Here is a 13,502-nt window from a genome sequence, read left to right on the forward strand (position 1 = left end):
TGCCTCTCCCCTCTTACTCCAGACTCTGGGACCTTGATTTCCAAATGAAATGCAAAACTTACTTTCATCTGAAAAGAGGACTTTGGACCACTGAGCAACAGTCCAGTTCTTTTTCTCCACAGCCCAGGTAAGATGCTTCTGACGTTGTCTCTGGTTCAGGAGTGGCTTGACACGAGGAATGCGACATTTGTAGGCCATGTCTAGGATTTGTCTTAAGCTCCCCCAAATTCTTGAATGGATTTTGCCTGACAGTCCTCTCAAGGCTGCGGTTATCCCTTTTACTGGTGCACCTTCTCCTACCACACTTTTTCCTTCCACTCAACTTTCTATGAATATGCTTGGATACAGCACTCTGTGAACAACCAGCTTCTTTAGCAATGACCTTTTGTGGCTTACCCTCCTTGTGGAGGGTCACTGTGGAGCAACACTGCTTTAACAAAGAGTTATATATATTTCCACAATTCACTGACACCGTTTTAATATGCATTTACACCATTGTCCAGGATCCTTCCTCCTGTGTGCAATGTGTTGTGGGCAATATTACCCATTAGAGTGTGCATTGTTCTGCACTTTGAATTTCTACTGGAAGTAGTAGACCATCCAGGAATTTTTGGAATACTCTTTTCAGTATACTACGATTTGGGGCATACTAATTCTATTTTTGAATACTATTTAGGACACATAGTATGAGAATTTGGACACAGCATACGTTTTTGTGTGTTAACTAACATCATTACCAATGCGTTGGTGGTGTATAATATACAAAGCATATCTTCGTCCATTTTGTCAGCAGTTGAGTTCAAAAAATTATGGAAAATCACTGAACTTTACAACACGTGACGCTACAAGAGTGAAAAAAAAATCATCCTATGATAAATGTAACTACTTTCTACTCAATGACATTGACAGAAATGTAGTGGAGTAAAAAGTAGAGTATTTGTCTTTCAAATGGAGTGAAGTTAAAGTAAAAAGTATCCAGAAAAAATAATACTCAAGTAAAGTACAGATACTCAAAAAGTGTGCTTAAGTACAGTACTCAAGTAAATGTACTTCTTTACTGTCCACCTCTGTTGTCAACTATTTTTAGCATAGAAGACTACGGGGAAAAAAGTTTTTCTTTTGTTCTTACAAAAAAGAAAATGTAGAAAAGTGCTGCAGTGTGAAAGTAAATACTGTCATAATGGTAGTTAATTAAATAAAAGTGAGTTACAGTTCTTTTATATGTATAAATAATGACCCAGATAGCAAATTAGATCAGATAGATCCTCTAGGCAAGAGGAAGAGTTTCCACTTTGGGTTTGGCCCACATATCACATTGAATTACTGCCCAAAGCTGGGCCAAGTTTCAGACCAAAACTCATTTGCAAAATTCTTTGAATACATTTTGGTCAGAACCCTCTGTAGATATGTTCCAAATTTGCTGGTGATCGGATCAACGGTCATCAGATCAACAGATCAATGGTCTAGGAATAATTCACAAAAAAAAAAAAATTAATTTAATTTAATTCAATTTATTTTGTATAGCACCTTTTACAATGAACATTGCCTCAAAGCAGCTTTACAAAAGATGAAAAACAGAGAAAAGGGAGGGGGGAAATAAATCAAAATATTTTTATTTATAATATGCTTTTTTTTACGACAATTTTTATTTTCAAACATTGTCATATCAGTTAAGACAACAATTAATTAATTAAAATATTAATATTAATATTAATATTAATAATAATAATAATAATACATAAATGAACACCAACATATCTCAATAGCTTTAACAACAACAGAAAAATTCCTCAATATCATACTTGTATATATATATACAAGTATGATATCATTACTTATATATATATATATATATATATATATATATATATATATATATGCCCATCAATTCCACTAAAGAGTCACCATCTAGACTCTGCAAAAGTCACAGGACACATTCCACATGGACCAAAATACATGAAGTTTTTAAGGCATGGCATGAAGTCATCCCCTTTATCCATTAAGACATGCCAGGACTTTTTTCTTTTTTCCAAGAGCATGCAATTACATGTTTAGCTCCCAACAAACAGAATAAATAATCATTTTTCATGTTTGGTGATTTTAAAATTCAGAGGACAAATCTGTAATATACATAACATGGGATCAAGAGGAATAACTTAACCAATGATTTGACTTATTCAATATTAATATTTAATATTTTAGCCCATAAACAATTAAATTTAGTGCATTCCCACATGCAATGACATACAGTTCCCTTCTCTTGTTTACATTTGTAACATACATCAGGAATATTCAGGTTGTAGTGATGTAACTTAACTGGAGTGATACATTATACGTTATATCAACCTGCAGGTCAGACCGCCATGCTTGAAGTCTGTCATTGAACCATTCTTTAGATCTAGCCACCAACTGTTTATATAACACAGATATCTGACCTCTACCTTTTATACAATTAAGTGTAAATGAAACACCATCACCCCTCTTCCTCTCCCCAAACACTTCCCAATGTTTTCTCAAAAGGGCCCAATTTTTTTTGTCTAACTTTATGATGCCTTTTGCTCGAGCTGCTTTCAGGGTACGGACTTTGTCAGCATAGTTTTAGAAATTTCATTATCATGGCCCTCAGTGGAGAGTCAGAACAATCTTCGGATCTCTATCAATTACAAGAGGACCAGGAAATTTTTCCGGGCCGAGGGTCTCAGGGAATAATTTCTCTAAAAAGGCACACATATCCTTTCCCTCGATTTTTTCTGGAAGTTCCACTAATAGTAGATTAGATGACTGCAATTTTCCAGATTATTGACTTTTAATGAGAAAGATTCTATGGCAGTTTTTAATTTAGTGTTCTGCGTTTGCAACTCTGAAGTGTTATCTTCTTGTGTGGTTATTAGGTCCTGTGTTGTGAGAGTTTTAAGGTCGCACTGCACTTCGTTAATCGCCTTGAGCAATCCATCAAATTGCAGTGAGTGGATAGCCACAAGAATTGCAGAATCTTGGCTGACATTCCCTCTTCTCTATTAGCTTTACTGGATTTAGCCTTGGCCTCTCCCAGTTCGGTCGATTTGACTTGTTTCTGTGTCATTTTAATTGATTTTAGTGGCATCTTGGAACATTAAAATATATCCGAATTCAAAATGGAATCAGTTTGTCAGCGTTTATTGGGTTAAAGAATTAAATTTAAGTCAGTATTTGTAGTGGAGTTCTGATTCACATCTACTCAACACCAGGCCATAACTGGAAGTAATTTATTTAAATACAGTTACAGTTAGTATATTCAATTGGTCATGACCCAGGGATTCAGGGGAAATAAGGAACACAACTCTAAGACAAACAGTTCAAAAGTTAAAGCAAAAATGTACTCTGAATTTTGGCCTATTGGTGGCAGTATAGGGATTGATGGATTGACTGCAAATTTGGTGCCTATGATGGTATCAGATTCCACCAACATCCACCGAGGGTTTCTATAGTCTGCCATAGAAAACAATTGAAAAAACAATAATGTCAAGGAAATTCATTGGACAACAGTTTGCCTAGCAAAATTATTTGAAAACCTTTTTGTCAGAAACCTCCGTAGATGATACATACTACATTTGGTGGTGATAGGATCAACGGTCTAGGACTAGTTTGCAAAAGTGTGTTTTTCAGAAAATTCAAAAAATTTATAAAAAAATTTAATATAAGCCCAATGGCTGCATTTGCATTACTAAGACACATGGATTCAGCAGAAAAAAAAGATCTCAACTCAAGGACAAACTCAAGGTTAAAAAGTTATAAGCAAAAATGAACAATTTTGAGATAAATGGATTGACCACAAATTTCATGCCTGGATACTTTGGACTGTACTCTACAACCTTCAGTCTTTAAGCATTCAGGCTAATTTCATTGTTAACAATGATAAAACTGATCCTTTTCTGTACATGACAATATTATAAATAATATACTTTATTTCTATCTATTTAATGAAATCATTTGAAATTTCCTTTTATAAGTATTTCAGTTATGTGTATAGAGTGTGGCAGTGTCACATTGATTCTTTCTCAGTTTTACACTACTCCAAGTGCCTTCAGTAAACATACTGGAATCTTACTGTGTGTGGTAATTGAAGAGGAGTTTAGCTACCTGTTGAGTTGCAGACAGAACACTTTTGGTTTTCTTTAATATATTCAAGCACATATATCAACTTTCATTTTACATATGTCCTTTGACTTTGTACTTGTAAATATGAACAAATAAGGATATGCATTCATAAACATAAACAAATATAGGTTTTTAAAACTTAGAAATGCTGCAAAAATGTTCTTGTGCTAATTAGGAGCCATGCACCAAAACTGCAAGGCAGCTATTGTAATTTTTAGGTGCTACTCCAGTTCAAAGTATCCAGGCATGAAATTTGGGGTCCATCCATCCATCTCTATAATGCCACCAACAGGCCAAACCTTAAGATACATTTTTGCTTATAACTTTTGAACAGTTTGTCCTAGAGTTTGTCCACTTTTTCTTTATTGCACCTTTATTGCAAGTGTAAGTTTTGTGGGTACCCTGTAGTCATATTGTTCTACCTGGTAACTATACTTGAACAAATTTTAAAAACAATGGTCCCAAGAGGTAATACACAAAACTTCATCATTACTTTAAGGAGATGGTTAAATGTGATTTTTACAAAATCAGAGATAAATAAAACACAAAATGGCTCACTTGGAGATTTCATAAGTTCATAAGAAATTTAGCTGAAATGTCTGCTTTGATGTAGTTTGGTACTTTGGAGTAATAAGGAAGTGAAAGTTTGAGGTTTTTATGGTATAGCACACCCAAGTGACCTTGGTGCCTACCCAATACTGTTAATGCCAATAAAGTGTAACAAGTGGCGTTACTTCAACAAAGCTCTGTTGAGATATGACTCACTTCCTGTTCAGGCAGTGCTTAATTTGTAAATGAATAATTTCTGGAACAAAACCAGCAATCTCTCACCGCTGTGACCGACACCAACCACACAACTTCAGTTTTCCCGGAACATGATGTCACTAAACGGTGGTAGCGCAATTATAAACATTAACCCGTTGCTGAATGGTCTTGTGTATTATTCTGTTCCATATCCGGGCCAATCGTGGATTTATATATATATATATATATATATATATATATATAAGGCTAATTTTCAGGGCACAAACAATTTACATCTCATTTCAGATGAGATGTGTTCCTGAATACTGACACCTGCTACATTAGAAGATACGCCCCAAGTCGAAACCATTTAACTCTATTTTGGCAATTTATTTCGTGCTTGAATCCATGGGCAGCTGCTACCATATGTGATTTAGTGCGACTGTGCTCAATATCATTTATCTGATCAGTGGAAGTTTCTGTCACCGTGGTTGCGTCCTCTGTTATTTCTGACTGGTGTAACTCGCTTTGCTTCTGTCTCCCGCTATCTTGACCCGGGTGTGCAGTTCCATGTTCTCGGGATCTCTTTTGATCAGGCACACCATCAGCTTTTCTCGTGGAATTAAAAAAAATTGAAAATATGTTTGAAGGTCTCTTTGACATTTTGAAAATATAATTTTTATTTAGGTAGACCAATAAACCATTCTTTCTTTCCGCTGCTCACTGCGCGCAAAACAATAATCACCAACCAATGAGAGTAATTGTAAACTTAAGAAAGCTGATTGGTCAAAAACATAAGGTGAGGACCAATAGCTAAACGTTACCTCTAAGCAGGGGTGTCGTAAGTGGGGGGAAAAGGGTGACTGAGTGCATAGGGCCCTGGCATCAGTGGCATGTGAGGGGCCCTGGCCGCCTTGCCCTCAAAGATCCTCAAATAGTGTAATTATTATTGTGACATTGAGTGTACAGTGCCTGCGCTTGCAAACAATATTCTGATCCTTGCTGTTTTAACAAGATTCGGCACACCCACACATTTGTGTGGACACCTCCTATGGGAACAGCGTGCAGGCAAATTTGAATGATTTAATTGGTCAATCAAGAACAATGCCAAATGATAATTGGCTGTGAGGGGGCACCGGAGCGCGGATTTGGCAGTCAGAACTAAGCGAGCACCAAGCGGGCAAATGTGGTAGTTGAGACCGACGCCACAATAAAAAAGAAAAGAGAGAGATAGAATAGGAAAAGAAAAGTTTTGTTATAAGAGAAAGAATATTACAAAGCTAGCAATTAAAAATCTTAGCTTACTCTAAACTTTGAAATAACATGTAAAGTGTTTGAACCTGAGGCAATTTTTAAGAGATAAAATATGAAGAATAATATGAAATCTATGTGTGTACTGTACAGTACATTACAGATTTTGTGGATCTTGCTCAAAATATTAAAATGAGAAACCCTCTGTTTACAGTCTCAGAGAGTGCAGCAGTGGGTCCATCACAACAAGGTTCTACTGCTAGTTTTTCAGCCCTTTTCACTTTGGATTATTTTATTATTTTATTTATTTTGAATTAGCCAGACATGCTTTGAAAGAAGGCAAAGTGGTGATTTGAGTTATATTGTGTTTATTTATTTATATTACTGATTAAAAGAATAATAACGTTCTGGACAATGAGCACAGTGTCTCTTAATAAAACACAATTCAAATAAAAAAATCATTAAATTGTTATTTTTTATCTATAAGGGGACACCTGAGGTACTTAGTATAAAGTCATAGGGGTAGGCGATGTCAATCCTGAAGATCCGCTGTCCTGCAGATTTTAGTTTCAACCCTGAGGAGAAAAGAAAAAAAAACAAAACAAAACATACCTGTCTATAGCTTTACTGTTCCTGAAGACCTTGATTAGCTTGTTCAGGTGTGCTTGATTAAGGTTGGAGCTAAACTCTGCAGGACAGCGGCCCCCCTGGACCGACTGTCACGAGGCCTGAACACCAGAGGGAGCCATCGCCCGAATATTAACCGTTTCTGCCCACTTCCGGTCCAGTGACGTATATAAGCAGCACGCTATCTCAGTCACATTGCGAAGCATTGTTTCCTTAGCGTTGCTAGCCAAGCCTTGATTAAGTCTCTATCTAGTTTCCTCGTGTATGACCCTGCTCGTTTACTTCTGACTTTGATTTCTGGATTTGTGTTTTGGTTTTGATATTCTACGTTGCTTTCTGGTTTTGACCCTGTTTCTCCGTGCCCTCGACCAAGATCTTAGCCTTCGGCCCTTTATATTATCTGTGAATGGATTCTAATACTCCTACGTCTGACGAGACGTTACACCGACATCTTGGTATAGCACAATTTCTGCAAAAATATTTCTGTGCTCCATTAAAATGCATGCACTGCAAATAATTTTTTTATACTATAGATGGTGTTTGTATTTTTAATAATGTTCTTTTCAATGTGGCATCAATGATTTGACAAGTATTGTATCAGTGAGTGAAGTGTGTACACTTTTATATTATTATTATAAAAAGTGATAAATAGCGTGGATCATGAGATATGGGAAAGGGTCCCCCCCATACTCTGTCTTTGCATAGGGCCCAAAAATTGGGGCTACACCCCTGCCTCTAAGTGTATCTGCATAAACCCACTCAGACTTGCTCACTGTGTTTCACTCACTCATTCACACACGTGCACACACACACACGCTGTCAGGTCACCAGGCACAAGTTAATTCCAGATTAATTATAATAATTACCGGAACGCAAAACACGAAAATCGGACATTTTCCGGAACAGGATCAGGCTCAAATTAAGCACTGTGTTTAGGTGTCTTTACCACAGAATTGTACTGGATTCCACCAACATCCACCTAGGGTTTCTATAATCTCCAATAGAAAAAATTGAAATTGCCATGGAAATTTATTGGACAACAGTGGCTACATTGTTTGCCCTAGTAAAATTTTATTTTTTTTGACAGAAAGCTCTGTAGGTGATACGTACTACATTTGGTGGTGATAAGATCAACGGTCTAGGACCAGTTTGCGAAAGCGTGTTTTTCAGAAAATTCAAAATGGCGGTAAATTCAATATAGCTCACTTTAAGCCCAGTGGGTGCATTGGTATCACTATGACACAAAGATTCAGATCACAACTCTAGGACAAACAATTCAAAGGTTATAAGCAAAAATGTACAAGTTTGGCCTGTTGGTGGCGCTACAGAGATTTAGAAAATGGCCTCTGTTGCAGTTTGCCGACTGTGAAAGTTTTTTGTCTTCAAAATGTCCGAGTTATAATTAAAACCGAACAATTTTCTTCTGGTGTCACACTGAGGAACATTAAGGAGATTGAAACTAGACTTATTCTTTTTCTATTATATCTTCACTGGAATTTTATTAAGCACTTTATAAAACAATTTTTTTCTCGTCCTTTTCTTTTCTTTTCTTTTCTTTTCAAAGCAATTATAGCATTTATTACAGGTCTAGAAACCAAACTGACAGAAAACAGTACAAAGCATTGATAATATTTCCTACCAAAAAAAACCTTTCATGCTATATTTCAGTTAAATAAAATGCACTTTTAGTGAAAAAAAAAATAAAAAAAGAGAGTAAAACAGATAATACAGCTGTAACATGCCGGATCTCTGTGGTTGCTGAGCGCCGCGACACGCTATGGAGACAGACCCAGATGCAGGATTCAAATAAGTGCTGCTTTATTAACATAAACACGAGACTTGGGGAAGATTAACCTAAACATTAGACATAACGCTAACAAAACAAAACCTAACATACAAAGCAATGAACATAGAACAATAGCCGACAAGGACAGGTACAAAAGGATCCCTATTTATAGGGCTAAACATTAAGGCTAATAGAGAACAGGTGAAACAGCAGGAACGAGAACAATAGGAAAGGCGTGGCACAAAATACACACAATAAAGCAGGCTTCATAGAATCACCTGCCAGCACCCTCTCCAGGCCTGGCAGGGAACTATCCAGTGGTTCCTGACATAGTCCCCCCTCTAAGGCACGGCTCCTGAAGCGCCTCCAGCATATCTGAAGGACGACCCAGGCATAGATGGCAGGTGCAGTCCAAGAGGGGAGATCCAAGGCATGACATAGTTCATAACTGCAGTCTACAGTGGTGCCCCAGATCCTGGGGATACAGTGGCATCTGACACGTACATGAGACGTAAGGGAAGCGTCTTACACCCGAGATGCAGAGCGACATCCTCCACAGAAACTCCATAGTGGAGCGGCGTCCCCAGCTGGCGAAGACTTGAAGTGCTGCTCCTCCTCTACATTCTGCTTGAGAAGGGCCTGGTGTTGAGTCTGGTGGATGCCAGAGAGGAACTTGATCTGCTAGTGGTCTTGACAACATCTGCAACCTTTATTTTTTTAACACTTTAAGATGCTGCTGTATAAAAACACAGTTATAATTTCAAAAGTGTACATCATTCTGTCCTGCCAAAATGCCCATAAGCTCAATTTTATTCTTGTACATAGAAAGATTTTAAACATTGGACAGTAAAACATCAGGCAAAATAAAATTTCTGTCCAGGGAGGTGTGTATTCCTTACTTTATCATCATTTTATTCTAGTTTACAAGACTAAACATATAAACAAAAAAAACTAAACATAATAAAAATAACAAATGCTGAGGACTGAGGACTGAGGAAATGTTTAAATATCTAAATACAAAGACATTAACAACAATTTTAGTCAACATTACAGAACCGAGTGAACAGACACAAATGAATGACTCTTACATGAGACAAAAATTCTTTTTGCAACTTCAATCCTTAAACAAACATCCTTTTGCACAAAAACACACTTAAAGAGTACACACTTACTCCCAGAGACTGTGGTTGCAGGTTGTTTCACTTCTGTAAAATGCACAAAAATAGTGTTATAAATTTAAGATAAAATATGTAATAATGTTAAACAATAAATGTTAAAATAATGTATATAAAATATAAATAATGCCATAAATAATAATGTTGGTGCAAGAATTTAGAGAAGTAAAAACTCTATCAATGGCAGCACAGATGCACAGACACACACACATAAGTACACACACCGTGGGTGTATTTATCACACTGAAAATGATTTCATTTGTTCACAGAAGCATTTACAGATAAAATGCCGTACTGATGACAATCCTGTAATTTGGGAGAAAACATTTATATCCTTATCATGTTCCTGATTGTAATTTTATTCATGAAAAAAACCTAATGTAAACCTAAACTGACTTCAAATCATATAACATCACGCTTTACTACACTTACATATACACATTATGTATATTCATATACAAGTTAAAATCTCCGATATTAAAAACAATTAAAGAAAGCAAGCCAACAGAAATCCAGAAACAAAGACAAATAAGACCAGACCCTCAATTAAGACAAAAGCAATACTCTCCAATGTAAAGTTTTATTCTCTGTGCGTATGTTATGAACCTTTGGTCTATTATTTGCCTATTCATGAAACATGTTGTAAGACTGTTGACCTTGTGTTTGGATTGAATTAAACTTCAGCATATGGAACACCAAATGCAGACACACGCAGACGCATGCAGACACACACTTACTTACCCTCAGTGTATCATAATCAGAGCACATGGTTGCAGGGTTCAGGGTGGTGTAAGTGTCACTGGCAGAGCTTTTAATATTCTAGTGGGGACATGAGAATTTAAAGAAACAATACACACGTGCACACATACACACCCACACACACAGGTAGAAAGACTGTATACTTACTTGCAGTGTGTCATATTCTGGGGACACAGTCATGAGGTTCAGCGCTGTGTATGTGTCATCTCCAGGCGTTGGAACACACTGAGAGAATTGAAGAGAAAACCTCTTTATTTTTTATTTATTAACAGATTTATAGGAACTTTAAGAAGATTAAAACACAAAGTGAAAAGTTCTCTCAGTACCTGAGTGTCTCTTTCTGCTCTTTTCTTCCTCCTGTTCACACAAAGGACACAAAAACCAGGCTGTTCAATCTGTTCCTGCTTGATTCGTCTAATGTTTAACATTTGACATAATGTTTAACAATATGATTCTGGTAACTTAAGGAATACAAAAAGAATTCAGTCACTCACTTAACACACAGGACGGTGATAAGAAGAGAGAGAAGCAGAGCAGGAACAAGTGCAGCAGCAGCTCCCCATACAGCATACAGCTTCCACACTACAGCTTGGTTCTCTTTTAGCACAGGGACAACTGTTAGTGTTACCGGAAAAGTTATTGACAGACAAATTATTTATTTAATTCTTTTTTAAAAGCAGAAGTGATTAAAGTGATTACTGTTCTCTGGTCATGTTACCAAGAAATTGCAATAAAAAAAAATGCAAACTTAAACTACTCTTTTCTAAAAATGGTAGAAAACCCGATAGTACAAAGTGTTGAACCTGAAAACTGCTTGCGTAAATGTTTCTCATATTAAAAAACATTCCCACGAGCAATTACACATTTTTTTTGCAATCTGTTTTAGTTCTAGTAGATATGATGAAACGATGAGGTATTACAGTGAGAGCCTTAATATAAACCAGAGATTTGTTTTGAAGCAGGAAGCAGGAGTAGAACCACATTTCAATATATATATGCTATATATACTTTTTATATATATATACTTTTATATATTTAAAAAACACACACACACATTGCAATGCCTCATAAGCAATTCTGGATTTTCCTCTTTATTTATTTGACTGAAACCTAAATCCAAACCAAGCAAAAAGCTTTTTAAGATAAAGTTAAGTACCACCAGAACCTGAGCTATCACAACCTTCTAGATAATGACTGATTCTCACGTCTAACAGTTTGTTCAGGAGAGCGAAGATCCTCACGTCCTTTCACAGCACAGGAGTAGTTCCCTGCATCTTCGCTGAAGAAGAGGTAGAGTTTGTTGTGTTTGGTGAGTTTATCAGTAACAGGCTGTCCGTTCTTGTACCACAGGTAAGTGGGGCTGTTGGACAGAGTGCAGGACGTGATGCAGCTCAGCGTTACTGTCGTCCGTTCTTCTGATGACCCTGCATAGTGACTCAGTCTTACCTGCAGGTCTGAATGTGCACAAAATAAAGGAACGGGATTTAACAGATGGACATTGATACAGAGAGACCAGATGTAGAGACAGTTAAGTGGAGGATATTAACCTGTAACAATAAGAACCACTCCAGGTCTACCAGATAATCGGTTAGATGTATAAACTACTCTAAGCCGATATTCTCCAGAATCGTTCTTTCTCAGCTGGTTCATTTTCAGAGTGCAGTTTCTGTCTTGCTTCACATATTCAACTCGATTAGTAAACTCATGCATCAGGTCCTTGAAGTCCTTAGAAGAATGCCAGAATACTTCTTTAACACTCTGTCCACTGGAAAGCATGTAATTTCCAGCAATTTCCACTGAAGACCCTTCCAAAACACAGACTCTCTTGTCTGGGTAGGTCACCCTCATACAGCTCCTTCCAACACCTGAAATGGTAACAGGTCATGAAGAGATGGTTTAAAATTGATTTTAAAAGCTTCAGCCTCTTTCATAAACCATAACAGCAGTAAGCTTTCACTGCCTACTTGCTGATTGATTGATTGATTGATTGATTGAGTGATTCTCACAATTGCACATTGCCATTTTACATTAGGTTAAATTAGTTACAGCTCGACATTACGTTTATAGGACAGTGTTGTATGTGAGTGTTTTTTCTCTTAACATGTTTTAGATTCAAACTATTTATTAACTATGCAAATTTTTCTATGGGACCATGTAGGGACTTTGCAAAACTAACCCACAAATCATTTCATTGCAGCAAAATGAATACTCACAAAGAGAAGGAGCTCGAATCTCATTATAGCCGTGAACAGAGCAGGAGTAACTGACTTCTTCATCATTGCTTAAAGGGAAAGTTCCCTGGGTGTCTTTGTTATCCTGTATGTATTGTTGATCCTTGTACCAGTAGTACACATTAGCAGCAAAGGTTAGATGACAGGAAGTGTGGCAGATTAGAGCTTGATTTTTGTAGTCACGGATCACCTGCAGATCTAAATGAAGTAAAAGGTGAATATTTCATCACAGACATGTACAACAACACAGTTTATTCCAGACTAGCTGCTCTGTTACCTGTAACTGTCAGAGTAACTCCAGCTGAGCTCACGTATTTCTCTCCTTTATCCGTAATGAGCATGAAGCGATATTCCCCCGCGTCTCTCTCTCTCAGATCTGTTATTGTAAGAGTCGATCTTGAGTTTGTCATCTCTGTGTAGTTCACACGTCCGGCGTAGTCGGAGTCTAAAGCTAAATCCTCTGGCTGTTCCTCCTCCCTCCATTTAGCCTTGTCCTTGAAGCTGAACCAGAATCCAGTGATGATGTTGATATTTGAGTAAGAGCACTTCAGGTTTACAGATGAGTCCCTCAGAGCACAGGTCTTCTCATGACTGCATGACATTTTCAGGTTCTGGATACCTGACACTGAAACTGAATCATTTACATGAAATATTAAAATATAATAAAACAGCTTTATGTTTTTTGTGAACACAGTTTCCTTTGCGGAAGATAATAAGTCTCTCAGCAATATAACAAAGCTGCATTTTTTCCCTTTTCTCCTTCAAGAGTAGAAAAAATGGTATAAGAGGAAC

The 13,502-nt window shown here is 36.9% G+C and overlaps 1 protein-coding gene across 9 annotated transcripts in view; it reads right to left on the bottom strand.

The window, feature by feature from the left end:
• Nucleotides 1-8,372: 8,372 nt before the first annotated feature.
• The window catches only part of LOC131350182 (uncharacterized), a 5,753-nt gene continuing 623 nt past the window's right edge, over nt 8,373-13,502 (bottom strand). The window contains exons 2-11 of one of the 9 annotated variants that reach the window (XM_058385403.1): nt 12,988-13,341; nt 12,693-12,908; nt 12,027-12,344; nt 11,685-11,933; nt 10,974-11,076; nt 10,806-10,836; nt 10,627-10,704; nt 10,462-10,539; nt 9,718-9,750; nt 8,378-9,555 (exon numbers count right to left, since the gene is read on the bottom strand). In XM_058385403.1, the coding sequence (XP_058241386.1) occupies nt 9,745-9,750; nt 10,462-10,539; nt 10,627-10,704; nt 10,806-10,836; nt 10,974-11,076; nt 11,685-11,933; nt 12,027-12,344; nt 12,693-12,908; nt 12,988-13,341 (1,433 nt within the window). In that variant the 3' untranslated portion in view covers nt 8,378-9,555; nt 9,718-9,744. Of the gene's footprint in view, nt 9,556-9,717; nt 9,751-10,461; nt 10,540-10,626; nt 10,705-10,805; nt 10,837-10,973; nt 11,077-11,684; nt 11,934-12,026; nt 12,345-12,692; nt 12,909-12,987; nt 13,342-13,502 lie in introns of all 9 variants that reach the window. The other 8 variants (XM_058385406.1, XM_058385405.1, XM_058385404.1 and 5 more) reach the window with 8 other exon arrangements.

This window comes from Hemibagrus wyckioides, unplaced genomic scaffold (assembly GCF_019097595.1).
Source record: "Hemibagrus wyckioides isolate EC202008001 unplaced genomic scaffold, SWU_Hwy_1.0 Contig26, whole genome shotgun sequence".
Lineage (NCBI taxonomy): Eukaryota > Metazoa > Chordata > Actinopteri > Siluriformes > Bagridae > Hemibagrus > Hemibagrus wyckioides.